The sequence below is a fragment of the Bombus impatiens genome, unplaced genomic scaffold (genome assembly GCF_000188095.3).
Source record: "Bombus impatiens unplaced genomic scaffold, BIMP_2.2 scf_0142, whole genome shotgun sequence".
Lineage (NCBI taxonomy): Eukaryota > Metazoa > Arthropoda > Insecta > Hymenoptera > Apidae > Bombus > Bombus impatiens.
The window spans coordinates 843,040-863,465 of NT_176561.1; the positions used below are offsets into that span (position 1 = coordinate 843,040).

General features: G+C 32.4%; 1 protein-coding gene and 1 long non-coding RNA gene across 5 annotated transcripts; one reads left to right on the forward strand and one right to left on the reverse strand.

The window, feature by feature from the left end:
- Positions 1-11,670: 11,670 nt before the first annotated feature.
- LOC112212275 lies at positions 11,671-13,704 on the reverse strand. The gene is made up of 3 exons (XR_004461132.1): positions 12,598-13,704; positions 12,418-12,522; positions 11,671-12,074 (listed from the first exon to the last, which is right to left on the reverse strand). It is a non-coding gene; the product is annotated as an uncharacterized LOC112212275 (long non-coding RNA).
- A 174-nt stretch (positions 13,705-13,878) lies between these two features.
- On the forward strand, positions 13,879-16,722 carry LOC100748567 (TBC1 domain family member 13). Of its 4 annotated transcripts, XR_004461131.1 has the most exons (12): positions 14,218-14,237; positions 14,306-14,379; positions 14,507-14,632; positions 14,892-15,045; positions 15,113-15,269; positions 15,346-15,351; positions 15,426-15,624; positions 15,686-15,887; positions 15,960-16,082; positions 16,154-16,211; positions 16,362-16,518; positions 16,610-16,722. XR_004461131.1 is itself a non-coding variant. In XM_024365589.2 (11 exons), the coding sequence occupies exons 1-11, from the start codon at positions 14,218-14,220 to the stop codon at positions 16,437-16,439; spliced, it is 1,194 nt and encodes a 397-aa protein (XP_024221357.1). In that variant the 5' UTR covers positions 13,879-14,217; the 3' UTR covers positions 16,440-16,676. The 4 variants fall into 4 exon arrangements, 3 of the variants coding, with proteins under 3 accessions (XP_024221357.1, XP_003487221.1, XP_033175132.1); XM_024365589.2 differs by having other exon boundaries at positions 13,879-14,237; positions 15,349-15,351; positions 16,362-16,676; XM_033319241.1 differs by having other exon boundaries at positions 16,362-16,722.
- The last annotated feature ends 3,704 nt before the right edge of the window (positions 16,723-20,426 follow it).

Consider the following 20,426-nt stretch of genomic DNA (forward strand, 5'->3'; position numbering starts at 1 on the left):
TCTTTTCTTTTCTTTTCCCCGTGTTTAACGTGCTTTTATTTGTAGGAAAGTCAGAATGTTTCTTTCTTGAATTTTACGAAGACAAACGAAAAAAACGAAACAACAAGGGAAAATACAGTTCTTTTTCCTCTTCTTATAGAGTTAAGATTCAAATTAAAGACTGTATAAGAATTTATACAGATGCGGTTTTTCGAACAGCGTTCGGCAATATTCGTGCATTTGATCGGCCGATAAATCAAAATTAATTTTGATCCTCTGTTAAATTAGACTTAAATACATAGTACTATAGTAGCTTGGACATATCTAGAGTCTCTAAAAAGTAATTTCTTTTCTCAATAAATTAGTGTTAATAAAAATCAATAAATTTTTTCGTGTCAGTGGCAAAGAAACACGTTTTTATCAATGTTTAATGAAAATGTTTGGAACTTAAAACAGAACAATTAATAAAGACAGGAACGTGAAAAGAAAAAACAGAGGGAAGAATTGATGGAACAATTTTATTGACTTTGAGATCGATGAAAACCATGTACCTAATTAGTTCGAAGCGCCGTCCAATTAATCGTTCAAATAGAAACGAGAAGAATGGGTGGAAGATTACAAGCTTTCACGAAGGGAACATTGTAACAGTATTAGTATTTTTTTCTCTGTTCTTTACGATTATTTCACGATTGTAAATTGAAAAAGGACATGGAATAAAAGAATTCGATTTAAATGGCGGTGATACCTCGATTATGTAGCAATCTGACAAATTGGTGGCTATTTTTTTTCGTAAGTTTCGAACGTTGAAGAATGTCTAGTCGTTAGGAGCTAATAATCTGTTTTATTCGCTTAGAAGAAAATGAAGAAGAAATCCATTGTGATCGAGGTTTCATCGTTTAATTTTCGGCAGGCCCTCGAACATCGACTTATTGTTGAAACGAAACGAAAGAAAGATTATATATTGGACAACAAAACAGAAAACAATGAAAGGAAAGAAGAAAATGTTCCTCAAGTTCAAGCTACGTTCGCTTCGTGCGTCTGCATTCCCTCGTAGAAAGAACAAATTGAAGAAACGAAAATAGAGATGCAACAAATTAGACGAAAACAGATATGAATCACGGAAGAAACAAGAGAAAGCCGAAAAAGAAAATGAGGAACGTCGCAACGCGCCGTAAATTCCGTCTATATAAATACATGAAATGAAACATTGAGAACAAAAGTGAACTGGCTCGATAAACCAAGCAATTCTAAATAACCTAACAATAATCGTTATTAAAATAGTGGTAGGCATAAAATATGCGTTGCATCGACGATTTCATTATTTCGTTTTCATTTCGAACAAATGAATTCCTAAATGAATTAATGTCATAAGCGACACATTATGGAATATTAAAAAGTTCGCAATGAAAAGTTCGTTCATCAAACATTGAATAGTCTACGATATTCAGAAGAATGCGAAATCCACTTTTGTTTTCAATGTTTCGAACAAGAACAGACTGCCATTGATTCGAATGTACTCGTTTTGTAATCAATTCGTATAAAGAGAAGAAACAAACTGTGTACGACGGAAAGAGAGAGAACAATGAATGAGTGTCCGAGAACGCGTGAAACCGTTCCAATAATTAATATTCACATTTACTCTCACTTGCAAATTCACTTAAATAACATTTTCAAAATATTCCCACATTTAACTCCAACTTTACTTTCTCTTCCTTCTTTTTTATACAATATCTTCATTTCAACTCATCGACACGATAGAGATTGTAATTTTCTTGCATTTCTTTTTTCTTTGATATCGTGGTGCGTAACTTATTAATCGTCGAAATTTCAGGGGGAGCTTGTAAAAATAAATCATTGTTCCGAGCGACGAACTCTAATTTATCATAGATTTATATAGAACTATACTTTTAAAAGCTGCGATTTATAAATTATAAATATATTAGAGAGAAAACGATGTTTCTAACGGACGATTTTTTTGTTTTATTTTGTTTTGTTTTGTTTGCAATCGGCTCTTGTTTTGGAGAAGATTCTGCGATTTCTTCTAGTTATAGGAAGATTTTTATCGATGTAATTTTGTTGATTAAATTATCGAAACATTGGATGGACGAACGTTTAAACGAGAGATCGCACAGCGGAGAGAATACTGTTCGTTCTGCCTTCTTTTTATTCTTTCCTTTTTGTAATCTAGGCCGTAATTCTTAATTTTATTTTAGAATTCGTAAGGTTTATTTTGTAATTAATCACGAGAAAGAATGTTCTTGGTTTTTATTTATTTCTTTCGATACTTCTGTTAAATGTGTTTCTTCTTTTATCAAATGTTCACGTAAGAGGAAAAAATGAGAAAAAATAAATTCGCAATGGTACAGCGCTATTTTTTTCTAAACTTTCTTCCTTCTTAACTTTTGAATGAGAACATTCAATAAGATATTGGATTTCACGTACTAACAGTCAAACAATGCGATATTGAGTTAACCAAATCCGAGATAAAAAATAAAATTGTGAAATAATGAAGTAACGTTATCAACATTTAAATATTTCTTCAATCTTAATACATCTTTAAGTTTATTATCCATATTCAAATATTCATCATTTACACAGCGACTTTCGTTAAAAATTTGTCGGACAGCAATTGTTAAAATGCATCAAGAAGACGACTTTGTTTCGTGTAAAAGATCGAAAACTTCAAATTTACAGTATTCTTATCCATGTGTGGATTAAGAAAGTGTCGATTTCTGTGGGATAATAAATAAATTCTTTCGTAAATTCCACTAAACTAAAAACAAAAAAAAAAAAAAAAAGAAAAAACAAGAAAAACGAAAAAAATGTGGAAAGAGGTGAAGAGTGTGCGTGCGTGTATGCTCGGAGATTTAATTACCACGTTCGATGATCGATAAAACGCTATCTAATTTACACAGGGCATTTAGTGCCAACGACCGTTACGAATAAGCAGTTACGAATAATAAACCGTAATTTGATAATAATTAATCGTGTCGTTTTAAGAATAGAGAGAATGGATCTAGTGAATTTTTACAAGAAACGCCGGACTCTGCGCATATCTAGAAAGACTGTCGTTTTGATCATCCTGAAAGAGAATAAAAATCATGAAGATCAACCGAAAAAGATAATTAAAATGGAATCTCAACTTGTTATCTGTAATTTGCTGAGGACAACTTTTTGTACATTTTACAGAGTTTTTGATAGCTTGTAAGACGGATAAACGTGAATGTTCTACCTTACGCATGCAAACACGACGAATTTTTATTCCATATGAAAATATTCTAAAATTTGTCCAATGGTTTTTATTCTTGACAAACAGGAGTGAAAAATATATATATGATGATGACTAACTTGGCCCTGCGTTAGCCCGGTGTAGTGAAAAATATTTTTTACAAATATCATTAAATTTACTTTTCCAAATAATTCCTAATACAGATTTAATATCTAATACAGAATTAATGAATTATTTTATAAAATCATTTTAAATGAAATTATACACGCGTCTTCTTTTATTCTCTATTATAGGAATATTATCTTATTAATAAAAATATCAAATTTTTTACTTTAATGAAAATATGAAAATAGTACGAAGATATATTAATTAAACGTTTAATTAAAATATTGTAAAAACACGGGTTAACGCGGGTCTAAAATAATCTTTTCTACGAGTTTCTTAAAGTCATACACAATTCACCGCCCTAGTTTTAAATTGCACATAACAAATGTATCTCTGGTGACAATGTTAAGTGCCTAATATCGCAGCTCGCACTCGATGCGACAAGAACGTCACGTTCACGTGTATTTCTGGCAATGTATTAAGTTGTCCCGAAAGATTTTTTCGTTTTATAAGGAAATAATAGACGCACAACATTTTTTTTCTTTTATATTATTTTAATGAATTATGTATGATCCATTTTGTCCTATTATTTCCATATAAAACGAAAGAAACTTTTAAGACAACCTAATATTACATCAAATCCACCAATTTCGATGTATATATATTTTAACAAGTTCCAAACAAGTCTCTTTGAGGGAAGATACAAGATATACTAAGCAACATCGTTTCTTTTTTCATTAAAAAACTCTAATTGCCAAAAATCACGTCCACGCAAGCTTGTCAACGTTTTAAAAGCCTGTTCGTTTCATTCTCGATAGAACTGAAGAAATGATGCTACGTTCTTATCGATCGGTAATAATCAATCAAAGAGATTCTTTTCCTCAAGCACTTTTTAACGACAAGCTCAGTGAAGTGCAATCAATCGATAGACACGAGAGATCGCAAAGATTGTCGAGTTGCGTTTTCCAGACAACTCGTGCGCCAACGAAACGGTTGAAAATTCAAACAGACACGAATAGATGAAAATTAAAAAAAAAAAGAGGAAGAGAAATGAAGGGATGGAGGGAAATCGGGAAAGAACAATGTAACTCTCTATAAAGTAAAGTAACTCGATTACTCTACCAAGGTTGAATTTCCAATAAGCATCAGACGTACACGTTCACTGCTTTCGACTAAACACAGTTACTGCATCCCTCTGTACATGGGAAATTTTCTGCAAGCATGAGACGCCGCGTGCTTCGGTTCCACTAAACGCAGATCGCTTAACCCAATATGAACGTGAAGCATTTGTTTCTTTATGCATTCGTTATTTAGTGTATCATTGTCTAGCAAAAAAAAAAAAAAAAAGATTCTTTACGTAAAAAGAAAGTGGAATACAGTTTTAAAACGAGCCGAACGTACTACTTTATTGTATCGGTATAAATGCGTCTGTCGCGTATGTCAGACGTACGCGTCTGACGCTTATAGGAGATCGCGCCTTTAGATAGCCGATCGTTAATTTATCTTTTATTTATATAGGTGTAGACTAACGTGAGATTGTTGTAAATGTTCGATTTCGTTCCCGCGCGTACTTCTGTCCATCGAATCTTATTGTTTGATAAATAGCGCGTATAAATTCACTGTGCTCGCTGAGAAAATATGGGAAGAAAACGAAAACGACGCGAAATGTAAATGCACGCGTGAAACAGCAAAGATTCAACGGGGATCGTTAATTAGATCGGCAAAATAAGTTGTTTTATCCCGAGAAATCGGTTGATCTTATAAGAAAACGAAGAATCAATTTTTTTCTCACGAATTTTCTATTTCGATGTCTATTGCAAAAATCGACTCGTGATAATCGAGGACGATTTGTCCTCGAATGCGATTTGTTCGTACGTTTTTCGAATGAATTCGTTTGAACGAAAGAGAAATCGGCGATGAGAAGGCAGACAGGAAATGTGAAGAATAAAGAAACTTCTTGGGTGAAACGACTTAACGACATAGAGCGTAAACGTTGAGAGCGCGGATATTCTAAGCTGCTCGTAGTTAGAGAAAAAGAAAAAAAAAAGAGAATTTAAAGTTTTAATAGAAAACTCGCAGAACGAGTCGATGCTCGAACGAGCAAGCAGGGGATGATAGATTTAACACTAGAACTATCAAACTCGTCAGGATCGTGGATTTTAGTACTTTTGTCTTTACAATCTTGTGTTTACAAAATTTGTTCAATTCCAACAACTTGTATATTAGTTTTCTCACTTTTAAAGGCTCAATTGTGAATTTTTTTCATTTCTAAAGAATTGAAACGCTCATTTTTATTGAGATAGAAACATAATCTCGTAGATATATATATTTACTTTTATTATGAAATTGAAATGTATGTATATTAGATTGTAATGTATTTAAACACACACATAAATCGGTAGTCCTATTGTTAAAAACGGATATTCTCTTTGCTTTTCAAAGAATCTTGCTTAAACTAAGTCAAGCGATCCATTTTGTTGAAATATAATTTAACTAATTGATGTAAACACGTCTACTAGATTTTTAATCGATGCATTTCTTCTAATTAAGCGAAAGTGAAGGAAGCTGACCGAAATTGACGAATCGTAAGAAATTCTAATTTATTCCGTACAGTCGTTATTTATTTATTTCTACGGATTCTCGTCTATAGACTGCGAATGTTTATGCAAATTAACATTTTTATAAATATGATCGAAGGAAGCGAGAAACCTAAATGAAAATTAGTTTCAGTCACAAAATACTACAGATGACTATAAGAGAAAAACATAAAAGTATATTTCCCTTGACTTTTTTTATTTCTTTTGTCACTTACAATTAGCTAAGATAGTCAAGTTAAATTAGATTCAGAGACGCAAGTTTTCTAACAATAGGCGTTGAACTTGTGAAATTTCTAAAGAATTTTTTAGATTCAAACGCATAAATATCCACAGTCTGCTCATCTATCGTCACGCGATTGTTCGTCGTTTTAGTAGACACTTTAGGGGATAAGATAACACGCGTTACTTGGCATAATTTGTTTTATTGAAACGAGCTCTAATGACTTCCAACGTGAAGATCTATTCCGGTCATCAAAGTATTAAGAAATAAAGGTCGTCGAATTACAAGATTCGACGTAAATGAATAAAATAAAAAAGGAAAAGAAAAGAAAATCGAAGGTTTTCTAGAAGACCAGAGACAGGTTATTAAAAAACGGCGTTCCTTCTTTGAACTTTGATTAAAGAAAAGGAAGAAAGAACGTGAACTTAGATAGAACTAGGCGTACGTACGGACGAAAATGAAAAATGTGCGAGAAATGGAGCGAAAGAAAGTCGTGTATATTTGTGTCTGCGTGCAAGAATTGTGAAAAAGAAAGGAAAAGAGATAGAATGGTGTATTCTAAGCGTTGTAATAATTAAGGATGAAAAAAAAAAAAACGTAAAAAATAAAAAAGGTATGAAACATACGACTGCACTGGAGCGACTCGAGCGAATCGCGAAAAATTGGCCGACTTTATATCTCGTTTTTCCACTTTATTTAACTCTTCCGGGCTTCAGGCGTTGACACGCGATATTTTATAAATATTTAACAGATTAGAATTAAATTGGATAAAGTAACAAATGAGAATAAAAAAAGAGTGCAAATCACGATGGCAACCGATTAAAGGTTATCGGCTGATTCATAAATCGTGTAGCGAAACGAAGTTTTGCAAGCTGGAGAGCGAGATGACGGCGTCACAATGATCCTCGAAGAGTTAACTTACATTTGGTGATTTCGAATTCGCTCAGGTCGACCGATAGGGTTAAGATGTACTTGGTTACTATATCGACGACTAGAAAAAATAAAAACGTCGGAAAAAGCTCGGAGCGGATGTTTCGTGCAGACGCAACGGGTTCGAAGACCGGTCGTTTCCAAAGAGCCGCCAGGCGGTGTTTGAAACGTTTAAAACACACCTAGACTTAAAAAAAGAAGAAAAAGAATTAATTAGAAAGGTAGAAATAGTTAATAAAAGCAAGAAGACGACTTCACTTAAGGCATGTGTAAAAGACACGCGAACCCTTGCAAGCTCGCGTAAGAAAATAACTATTCGAGAATAATATATTATCTTATCGGATAATATATTATACCCTTATATGAAAGATAATTTATTATATTAAATAACGTATTATTATATAAACGGCGATGAAACGTTGCACCATGTTGATCAGCAATAAAGAAAATTAGACGAGAACAAGAGAAAAAGAAGAATCCAGCGTTGCCTGTATTGCCCGCGGTAAATACGAAATGAAAAATGTGAATTGCGAGACGTAGACGAGTTAAAAATTGAAAAAAAAGAAGAAAGGGGGCATCGAAGTGAAAATAATGAGATAACGAATGAAACGGATGAAAGTGCAATGTTTTATTGTTAAACTCGACTCGCGCGATGCACGGAACGCGCCACACGAGCGGAAAACACTTTGAGAAAAAATGTCTTCATACTATTTGCATATTGCTTTATTGTTATACGAACATTGTAACGATACATTATGATTAAAAGTAAAGGAATATTAACCCGGCGGTATCCATCGATTCTACCGGCGGTTTTAAGCCGTGTCCAAGAAATTACTGTGTGTATTTTGCCGAAATATTTTTCACGCGAAGATACGAGGCTTGACTTTTGTCTCTCAACACTTTCACACTGTCGACTGTTCACACATTCTTCTCCATTCTGGTATTCAAATAATCTTTAAAATCTGTTTACCGATCGTCTTCTTTTAACGAAGCTGCAAGATTTAAAATTTTATGTATGAAAACGTACTTTCACTTTGAATTTTTAAACTTATATTTGAATAAAAAAGTTTTAAAAATACGCAGGGAGTCGATACTGTAAGAACGACTTCTGAAAAATTAATTTTATTTGAATGAAGAAATAAAAGTCAGAAGAAGGATATATGCAGAGTGTGAGAAGTACGAACCTCGTGAACCTTCGTCAGGAATTCCCTCAAATGACTGCACTGGTTATGCCCACGCATAGAAATTTGCCGCTTCCCCGAGAGGACTCGCTTTAAAACCGCCAGTACGTAATTCTAGCTATTACGCGAGATACGTTCACATATTTACAAAGGTGGAGCATTTTAATTCATAGGTAAAAACGGAAACGTTTTACTTTCCCTTCTTTTTCTACGTACTTTGTATATTCCCAGAATAACCATCCATTTAGAACGACGGTATGTAATTATGGACTAAAAAAAAAAAAAAAAAAAAAGAATTATTACGACTAAAACACGTTCATTTTACTGTTAATCAACCAGATTTTATTGAATCGAACGCGTTGATGTAAACGACGACTAATTTGTCGTCGTTAAACGTAATGATCTTCGTAACGATGTGACTCAATTTAGTTTTCCGGACTTAACCAACCCCCTGTTCTTGTTCAGATGCGTATGCACGCGTGCATACAAATGGAATCACGCGTACTATGAACGAGACAAGAAAAAATGATCTCAACAGGAAAATAGCCGCCTCAAACTTTCGAATGCTTTTTCACTCCGATTTCTTCCGTTAATTTTCTACTACATTCTAGATTCTAAAGGAGTTTCTCTTTAGATTCTAAACGAGAAATTTCCTTTCTCGATCAACGAAATAGAATTTGTATCTTTTATTCGTAAGTAATCATTGTCCATGATCTTTGACTGTATTTTTCGTTTTATTTAATATTTCCTATTTCTTTTCTTCTTCCTTCTTCTTTTTATATTTTTCGTGCGATAGAATACGCGTTTTGAGAGATGCCGAAGACTGGTAATAAATACAAAATCGAGTCGCATCGTTTCATCGACATTATTATCGTCGTAAAGATAACGTATAGTAAAACCTCGCAAATCTGTCGACGTTGGTGAAGCAATCAACCGGTTTCTTAGAGACTATAGAGAGGCAAGGGATTGCGCCAATAGAGAAGTACAAATTATTAAATGGAGAGAGAGAGAGAGAGAGAGAGAGAGAGAGAGAGAGAGAGCGCGTGAGAGAAGAACAGTAAAAATGCGAAATAAAATCAATCATTCGAGAATGAGATAATTGTGACCAATAACGAGTGAGGTGTAACGTCTGATTGTTTAGTTTCATCGCTTTTTATTCATTACCTTTGATTATATTATTGCTTGTAATAATTCATTCGAGATACCTTGAATACAAAAAAGTAATAAACAATGTTAGCCCGTCTCTTGTCTTTCTTATCCTACTCCCAATGATTTATACCATATTAGCAGAATATGAAGAAGCACGCGAAAATCCTGCGAAAAGCTGTTGGCTGAATACGACAAATCTCCAAAAAAATGTTTAACATTCTTTCCTTAAATACATATATATGTATATACATACGTGTATATGTATATATGCGTATGCATCATATATCAAATTACAAGTCAACTATATGTATGTTTACATCCTTCATGCAATAATCTCATAACTCCTTACGATAATCTTCTTCCCCTAAAATCCATATTTCAATGATATTTACAAATATACATCCCTACAAGTTGTTGTATATAAATCATCGAATATATGAGAAGAAAATTTCCTGGAAAGAATAAGTAAGGAGCCACAGCACGGAAAATTGGGGAGGAAGAGCCAACCAAACACAAGAAGCATGGCTATACGGTTATCCGAATATTACCTATATATTATAGTATATTGTTCTGTTTTTTGTATTGCATTATATTTTATGTACTTGTTGCAATATAGGATTGTAGGACTATACCATGTACATTACATATCCGAAAGACATTGAACAATGTACGGATGTGTGGTGCGATAAATATACTAACAATATGAATTAATAAAAGGTAAAAATATTTATTACTTATCTTTGTTGTACAAATTCTACTTTATTCAAATGCTTCCTTAGATCATCTGCGAGACCACTGAAACAAACGGATTTATTGCGATAACAAACCTTCAAATGTATGCTTTAACGTGATGTATTTCACACTTTGATTAAAGTTCAGATACTCGCACGTATTCGGTAAGTTCCTGAAATAAAATTTTGATGAATATCCTGTTGGAATTTATCGGATTAATTTCATACGAGATAATACTTACCACGATATAGTATCAGTAAATAGTAAGTGAGCAAAGAAACTTTGCTACATTACGGAATTTATTTGTATCTAAACGGCATATTGTATGATACGAATTGTGAGAAATTTTCTCAAATGATGTGACATACATTTTATTGATCGCACAAAACCGACAAGACAAAAATCTAAAGAATTTTTATGTTCTCATTTCTACACGACAATCTAAAAGCGCCTGACAGAGTTCACTTTATTGTCCAGGTTATAGTTTTTCATTAATTTGTCTGCACATTATTCAAAATCAAAATTCAAAATCGTGAATGTTAAATATATCGTTCTCCTATGCGCAGTTAAGTTTGTCTCTGTATTATCTACTATCGTGTTTTCTTTCCCTTTTGCCCCTAACATCTGAATTTAATATTTATTTACCTAATTCCTCATCTCTATCTTCATCATTAATATATTCTGCATTAAACTTAATACATTTAGTATGTCTTGAGGAAAGATGTTCTTGAAGAAAGGATGTCTCTTCGTCTAACGTTACCGACTGAGTAAATTAATCTACGATATCAAGCTCCTCGGAAACTGCTTCATGACGTTAGCGATTCGAGACTGTTCTCTCTGACTACTGAGAGACTAATTTACTCTACTGCTACGACTGCTTGGAGCTCTAAAAAGCTCGCACGAGAATGACATTGCTGAATTCGATGTCTAGCAAGTCTCAAAACGAAAGTGCCTGATCAGAATGTTCGTGCGTTACACATTGTTTACTACCCTGATCTTTGGCGAGAAAAGTGCGAGTAATGCTACCAAGAATATACAAATAAAAAGAAGATCAAAAAGGGAACGCCCAACAGATCTCACAAAGGACATAACCTAACAAACAAACACTCACCACACTAAAGAAATAAATCAATCAAATTCGAAGATGGTATTCCACTAGGGGTAGCCATCCACATGTTATATTATTATACCACTAAGCTATAATATTTTACCAAATGTCCTACTGGACAAATTGTAAAATGTAAATAAATAAATAAAAAAAAAAAAAGAATATACAGGGTCTGTACAAGTTCTAGTGATACCCGAACGAACTTCGATTAGGATTGCAAGTCAATATAACTATTATGACTCAGCTATTGAGAACACGATAAACATGGAAAATTAAAAGCGTTGACTTAGAAATAGCCTTTTAATTACGGAAATGTGCGCCATAAAATGATTTCTATCATCAAATTCTCACAGCTGTTTGCTCTTTCGAACGAAAAGATAGCTGTGTTAATGACCCTCCAGTCATCACTTGGCCTCTTACTTCATGCCCTATGAACTTACCACATTAGCAGTTTCGTCTCCATTGTACTTTCGTATCCATCGAATGTATGTACGCGTATATGTGTACACGTATGTGTGTGGGTGTATGTATGTATCTGTACGTTACAGATCAGCCACATTCACTTGCGAAAAATGTGAAACAATTGAATCAGTATGTTGAGTATCTATGAGTTCTCTCGTCCTGTTGGTGTACAAGTATGTAGGTTGGCTATTTCGTTGGGAGAATCATTTGATTAAATACTTACAAGAGGGAGTCACAGTTGTGGAAATCGCATTTGAAATGGCACTATGTGCCAGCTGTAGTTAACATTAACAAACCACTACACAGTATCATTCAACAACTGTTTAAATCTGAAATACTTTCCTAGAACATGGAAAACTGCAAATCTCTCCCCATGAATCCTCTGCAGGAAGATGATCTTATAGGATGATCGTGCTATTTGTTTATTACCTGAAAATAAGCAGAGTATTCTAAGCCACAATTCCACCAAAATAAATTGAAACCAATAAGCTCATTATGTAACTAATCTACCATAAGCACAACATAATCCTCGAAACTCGGCACAGCTTCAAGCACAACACAGTTTACATTTAACATTTGTTGGGCAAACAATATAAATCAATGCTTCGGGCAGTACTAATTGACCTGGACATAGTATCAGATATTGCGTGAGATGGTGGCCTTGTCTACAGATGGCAAAAAACAAATACGATAAAACAAATATAATAAATATCCATCAAACTCACAAAGTCTCGAGGTAAATGAAGTCACGAGCAAAGGTTGATACAAAATATGTTAACAAAAGCGATCTACACGACAAAGCTAATATCATAAGAATTGACCTCCTCATACTGAAAATAATTAGAAACCACCGGACCAAAGTAAGAGACATCGAAGATAACAGTTTAATGTTTAGTTCCACCTACCCTTAATACTTCGAAATTACAAAATAAACTGGATACACCTCGATCGAAAAATTCGTACATTTAGAGGCGCAAGGTCTGATTCAAGATTCAGAAAATATGCTTATAATTTACCATCACAATCGAAAACTACAAGACAAAAGAATACTTCACGAACTGAACAACTATTCTGTTCGACTTCAGACATTGGTTATTGCGACAATTATAGGAAGAATACCAACCTTTATTGATGATTGACCTAAACCACAGGCGACAAGCAATGTACTCAATAGAATTATGTATGCTCTGCGCATAAATACATATTATACAACTGTATATGGCAATTACTATATATGTAGACTAACATAATAAGTATATGTGTGTATTACTATAGTTTGTATGTCTTTGATAGTATTTAGCCTTAGTTATTGATATATTTATATTAGTATTGATTTATATATAGTTGATTATATTCTTTGATTAGATTTGATTATAATTTTTAATTATTGATAATATTTAGTCCTAATTCGTCTTTGTCTTAGCTTCAAATCTCGATAGAATACTACATATTGTAAACTATTTGATTGCCCAGAAAGTTCCAAAGAGTTGCAAGAAAGTTGCCAAGAAAGGTTGTGGAACAAACTGCCATCTATATAATTCAATGAATGTATATTGAATCGAAATGTAAATCGGAACGAACTTTCCGGACAACCCAATAGTAATAGTATAACGTTATGGTAGTTTCTTAGAAAGCTGCTAGTTCGGATTCGAATCCAGCAGAAGTTTGCATTTTATCTATTTTTTTTTATCATTTAATAATATATGTACACTTGAGGCGATTAGGATAATATGTTAGGTTATAAATGCATTTTCAAGTTTGAAATTTGTGTAAAATAACATATAATATGTGGTATATCATATGTAATATGTAATACAGTATATAATGTTTATAAATATATATAATACGTAATATATAATATTTCCATGGTAAGATTTGTAAAAAAGAGAAACGAAAGAAAACAAAAAAAGTAGAAAAATAAATGAGAATTAGTAAACCTTCTGCCGGATTTGAACTCGGACAAGCCGCGTAGTAAATACGTATTGTAGCATTATAGCTACAGTACGTTTTGAGGTATATGTGTCATATATCTGAGTTACTCGGTCCATATAAAGTTTAAGCCAAGATATTTAAAAAACGAAAATCCATTTTAAGAAAACCTATAAGGCTTTTGTAACACTATACGCGTACTACAACTTTCACGTAGTCCCGTTTGTAGAGCGATTTTCACACTTGTATTTTCCCCTTGTTACCCGTCGCTATCCCGCCACCACGACTGCGAGTAGATTGTGCAGAAACTGTAGTTCACGTGCTTGTAGTTACGAAGTCAGGAGTATAAAGTGCCATATTGCTATGATAAGAAAGATTATTCCACACCCTAATACGAGACCCTTGAATCATTGTTTGATGTAAGCGGTCGATCAGTGCGTAACAGGAAAAATGGCGGTTAGTTTGCCTGTCAATCTGGCCGGCCACTGACAATAATGTAAGAAGTGGGTATTGCTCTACGCCCACATGCCTATTGAATGCCGATAAGAACATAGTGGATTTCTTGTTAAGCACCGCATGTGCCGCGCACAGTCACCATGAGTATTTTAAGAAAAAGGTAATTATATTAGGAAATCTTAGTTGATTTGAAAAATTTTCAGTTATATATGCTTGTTTCTTTTTTAGATTATATGAATTCGATGATGCACTAAACGCTGAAGAAATAGATCTCATTAATCTCAAACGATTATGCTTCCATGGTATGTGTTTTATATATGTGTATATATATATATATATATCTTTTAATCTTCTTTGTGTGTCACAGTGGATGTTGTAATAAATGGATAGATTAGAAAAGCTTACTAATTGATGGTCAATTATTTATAGGAATACCGGATGAAGGAGGTTTGAGACCTCTATGCTGGAAACTTTTATTAAATTATCTACCTTCAACAAGAGCCAGTTGGTCAGAAACGCTTATTCGTAAAAGAACACTTTATAAAACGTTTATTGGTACAGTTTGTTTCTCTTATTTGATTTACAGTTGAAGATCACATGGAAAAATATGATAAGTTAATACCAAACTCAGATGGAAAGATAGTTCTGATGTGAATTTAATTAACAGCGTATTGAATTTTATTGTTCTTCTATAAAAGATAAATATATATATATAATATATAAATAAAATGTAACTCATGATGTTTTTCACCTGTGATTTTCGATCATAAAGGTATAAATAATGAAATAGTCAGTAATGAAATTGGCATTGCAGAGGATCTCATTGTCACGCCAGGTGAAGCAAATAGTGATGGAGAAAGAGTAGATGTTACACTTCACGATCATCCATTAAATTTAAATCCTGATAGTAAGTGGCAAACCTACTTTAAGGATAATGAAGTTCTTCTACAAATAGACAAAGATGTTAGGTATGTTTTTGACCATATGATGTAACAGTTTCTTATGTGTTAGAAATATAATGAATTATATTTGTAGGAGATTATGTCCAGATATATCGTTCTTCCAACAAGGCACCGATTATCCACGTAAAGAGATTGTAAATGCTAATGGACAGAGACGTTTACATCATAGAGTGCAACATACAGTTTTAAGAAGTGCAAATGTAGAGAGAAAGGGACTGGGTATCACTAAGGTATTTCATATTTAATGATACTATAAATAAAAATTGGTATTAATGTTGATTCTTATGCTTTATTGCGGATGGAAAGCAGCAGGTAACGCCGTTTAACTACTTCAATTTCATATCTTAAATTAGTGTTGTGAAAAAACTTCATTTGTTTACCTATAGATAGCAGTATCTATTAGAAAAGCTACAGAAGATTATGCACCACTAGCGGAAGGTGGTGAAGCTCATTGGGAAGTTTTAGAAAGGATACTCTTTCTGTATGCCAAATTAAATCCAGGACAAGGATATGTACAGGGTATGAATGAAATTGTTGGACCTATATATCACGCATTTGCTTGTGATCCTGACCAAAACTGGAGAGGTAATCATTGAAAAATACACTTTTAAATTCTTTATATTTCACATTTACATATTTCTTATAGAACATGCAGAAGCAGATACATTTTTTTGCTTCACCAATCTGATGAGTGAGATCCGTGACTTCTTTATAAAATCACTGGATGAAGCTGAGTTTGGAATAAATTCGATGATGGGTAAGCTCACAACTCAAGTCAAAGTTAATGATCCTGAAGTTTGGATGCGTTTGCATCAACAAGAATTATGTCCACAATACTATAGCTTCAGGTAAGCTAATAGAAATAATTTTCTTTTTTTAGAAATTATTATTTTTATAAATAAAAATTATCCTCTCTCTAGATGGCTAACGCTTCTTCTCTCACAAGAATTTCCATTACCCGATGTCATGAGAATTTGGGATTCTCTTTTTGCTGACGAGAATAGATTCAGTTTTTTGATACATATTTGCTGTGCCATGATTTTGTAAGTATCTTTTGTTGCAATAAATTTTAGTTCCAAATATGAATATAATTTAAGCATGTGAAAATTTTCAGACTCTTGAGGGACCAATTACTTGCTGGAGACTTTGCTACAAATGTTAAACTTTTACAAGTAAGTTATATTTCCTTTATACCACATAGAAAATTAAAACTGAATGTACGTATACCTTTTGCATTTAAACGAAAAAATTATTTTCAGTAAGATATCCTTCGAAATATTATTGAATTTAATGTAGTAATGTTTATTCTGATTTTGTTTTAGAATTTTCCTTCGGTTGACATCCAAATAGTACTTTCTAAGGCAGCTGCATTGGCAGGCAAAAGTCTGAACTCATCGTAACGTGTAATAGTGCTGTTTCGTAAAGAATTGAAAGTATAAACGAATCGTTTGGAATGGAGTGCTTAAACATCCTTCAAAGGTATATATTCCTAACGCTGTTATACCCTTTGTTTCTTCTTATTTCTCTCATTTTCTCATTTCTACAATGCAAATTATGATCTTACACATAGGCCTGAGCATCCTTACGCGAACAACTTATCAGAACTAAAAGAGTCGTTCTAAATGGTTCGCATAGATATATACATATATAGATATAACGTAAATATCGTATTACGTGTAAGAATCGTTGAAAACTAAAATGATTTTAAACAACGTTTTATACTCCCAAAATATAAAAATTTTTCCATTTGTATGTATCTGGGAGGGCGGGATTGGTAGAATCTGAATTTGGCTCTCTGTTTCTTTATTAATCGAAATAAAGAGACTCATTTAACCCTTAACAAGAAATGAAGTGAGTTGTAAACTCAATGATTCTTATCGCATTTCTGCAGATATATTTAGTTATTTGTTATTGATAAGATTTATACTTAAGTATTTTTTCTTTATTTTTCTTCCTAGAAAATTGATTGCACTTTAGCATGTTTAAATTTACATAAATAAGTGAGTTTAAATATTTTATGTAAATTAAATATTAAAAAGATGTTTCATTTAAAAATTTTAAGTTACATTATCGCCATTAATCTTGTTATTATTATTTTTTTTTTTTTTTGATTGAATGATTCGATTAAGATATATACATATAAATAGCAATAAAAGAAAGGAGCAAGTTTACTTTTAAAAAGTAGACATTTTGAATAAAAAGTACTTTTGTTAAGGGTTAAGAAAAACATAATAACTGTGCTGTGAATGAAAAATTCAGCCATCTAATCTTTGTTATGCCCAAAAAAAAAAAAACGGAAAGAACAAATGTTTGGATATTCAAAAAAGCATTTATTAGTAAGTTGAGATTTCATAAAAATTTCTTAACGAAAAAAGTGTGAAAGGTAATCTAGTAGTTATTGAATAATTACAAGAGCGCAGAAAGAAAATAAAAGATGTGCGAATGCGTCTGTAATACTGGCTGATTCGACATACATTTTGTAATCATTAAACACTAATATTATTATCGTTTGTACGCGCAATAATTACGTACTGTGTTTAAGTGAAATATTATATTTTGTAATCTTATTTTTGTAATGACCTGCGTCGTTTGTTCTGCGTTTATAAAATAAAAAAATGTTATATTTGCATAAATTGTTTTCTTTACAATTCTATATATATTCTATAACCCACCTTTTCTGTCTGTTTATCTCAAACTTTGAAGTTTTGCGATTTCTTTTATTTATTAACTTGCGAATGTTTTACCATTTAAGCATTACTTTCGACGTTATCGACTGAATATAGAATAAGATTGCACCGCCAGCAGTGGTTGAAGTAGGAACTAATAGGTAGTTAAGTGAAGTAGGATAAGCAATAAATAAAATGAATTGAAACTAGTGAAAAAATTAATTAAGAACACATGGAATTTTAAGCAAAATTGTATAAAAAAATATCCGCGAAATAACTATCGAAAATTCTGAAAATTGACATCAAATTCCAAGAATTATCGACACATTGTTGCCATCTTCAAGATTGTATACTCCCTATCTCTTTAAAATTTTTCGCTTTTAAATTTTCTTGGAAAATGATACCATTTCCAGGAATTTCAGAAGGTTTCGAATACTTTTTATGCTCTTTTATTCTCTTAATATTCACCAATTTCATCAATTCATTTTTTATAACTTATTCCTTAGACTAATGGAAGTTAAAAAGGATTTGAGGATTGTGGATGTTGGTGGGATTTTAAACAATTAAATGCTTCGTCAATTTGCAGTAACCGTATAATTGTACAATAAATTCATTATTTTCTGTACAATAATTTGTGTAATTATGTAATTCTGCAATGATTTGATCCTGCTGTTTGATCGATAGAGCCAAATTAACTCTTTTTTTTTTATTTATTGGGGAGATTTAAAGTTTATTGAGTCCAAGAATACAGTTTTAGGTACATATTCACAATAAACGGTGAAACCAAATCAACTCCTGTCATGCGAAAATGATCAAAAACTTGTATGCTCGTACGGCGCAGGGTTTTGCCGCTCATTTTCTTATCACCGCTACGAACCTGGTTTCGGCCAACTTCGTACGGCGTCGTCAATATTCGGCGGTGTTCGAATGATGCTGATTGGTTCGCTATGTACAAATATTCCACGAATTTGAAAAGATTCATTCAAACACATATTAATATTAATTTATTGTTACAGATAGCTGCTAATATTTGTTACTCTATGATAAACTATTAGGATGGCTGTGGTTTCACTTTATTAAAATAAATGCATACTTTGTAAAGGAAATGAAGGATTTAACAAAAAAAGATTGTAAATACTATATATAAGATTATAAGTAAGAATATAATAAGAAATTAAGACTAAAAATATTTTAATAAGTTTAATGTCATGAAGTGGAAAAAGATGAAGATGGAAGTAAAGCTAGATATGTAACAATCAAACTTCACGAATCTACAATGCAAAATTCGATTTCTATATTATTTAATACAATTTATATATAAATCAATAATTTTGAAATTTCCAATTTCTTTATCACGAGTAAAAATGTTATTTTAGTATCATGATTCCTATACATATCTAAAATTTATAAATATCCACATGGATCGCAAAAATATTCCATCATATTTAAAAATAGATCAAACTTCATAGATGAAGGCTCGACAAAATTGAACCAACGATTCAAGACTTGTCTACCATCTTGAAATCCTCGTCTTCGATCTTTCACCACCATAAGATTCTATTCGAAAGAACGGGTCCTGGTTTCGTTGGAGAGTGGTCGAACCGGTTGTTCCAAGGCATGCCTTCAACTTCGGACAACCTATCCTGGAAATTCCCGTGCTGTTGCATTCATACGAACGTTAAACAAGATAAAGAGGTGCTCCAATATCTGTGCCCTCATAGGCGGAGCCAAATGATCGAATCCCCAATGACCTCTAGCTCGCGGTTCATGGATATATTATCAAACTCGAAACATAAAACGCGGATATAAATTAACGTGGACAGTCTTATTACAAACTCCGGATCGAATCTAGCTTTATATTATACATACCTATATAATAGAAATCGTACTATATGTTATGTACATATTTATACCTATATATATAGGATATCCTAACCTAAATAATAATTTCGTACACGTTTTCTCAAGAGAGCATATGAACATGTTATTAGTTTCATACATGATCCATCTCATTTATCTAACAAATAACTCATTTATCTCATTTCTTTTATAAAAATATATCCTATCTTTCATCAAGCAACCCAGATACGTGTATTCTTACAGTTTTCAAATAATTTCTGTAACGTGTTTCGCAAGAAACGAATTTATTGCTCAGGTTAATTTGTACGATGGAATAGATATTCAAGATTTTTTTCTTTTTTATTTATTTATAAAAATTACAATCAATTCTCGCGTTGAGAATTTTCAGTAATTTTTCTGGCGTGGCGCAGTGACATGGCTGATTATTTATATGTCGGGTTATCATTAGGAGTTATCATTAGGATTTAAGGCGCGGTCGGGTTATCATTAGGATTTAAGGCGCGTAATGATTCTTCGTTTGAATTAGCCATCGTTTTACGAAACAGAGAATATATTTACGCGAATAAATAAGATTTTACAAAATATTATGAATAATGAGTTTAATAAATAATAAGATTAACAAACGATAAGTTTAACTAATAATTAGATTAAAGAATAGTAAGTTTAACGAACAATAAGAGGAACGAATAATATGACTTACGAATAATAAATTTAACGAATAATGAGATTAACGATTGATAGGTTTTACGAATAATGAATTTAATTAACGCTATTAACAATGTTCCGGGGTTCAAACGAATCCACGGTCAACGGGATAACTCTTTACTATGCGTAGAATAATTTTAAACACAAAAATACGAT

What these genes read in the sequence shown, in the direction of transcription:
- LOC100748567 (XM_033319241.1), top strand. Translation starts at nt 14,218, where the DNA reads ATGAGTATTTTAAGAAAAAG. An exon ending in CAAATAGACAAAGATGTTAG is followed by an intron (nt 15,046 to 15,112) that starts GTATGTTTTTGA and finishes TTATATTTGTAG; the next exon opens with GAGATTATGTCCAGATATAT. An exon ending in ATTTGCTGTGCCATGATTTT is followed by an intron (nt 16,083 to 16,153) that starts GTAAGTATCTTT and finishes GAAAATTTTCAG; the next exon opens with ACTCTTGAGGGACCAATTAC.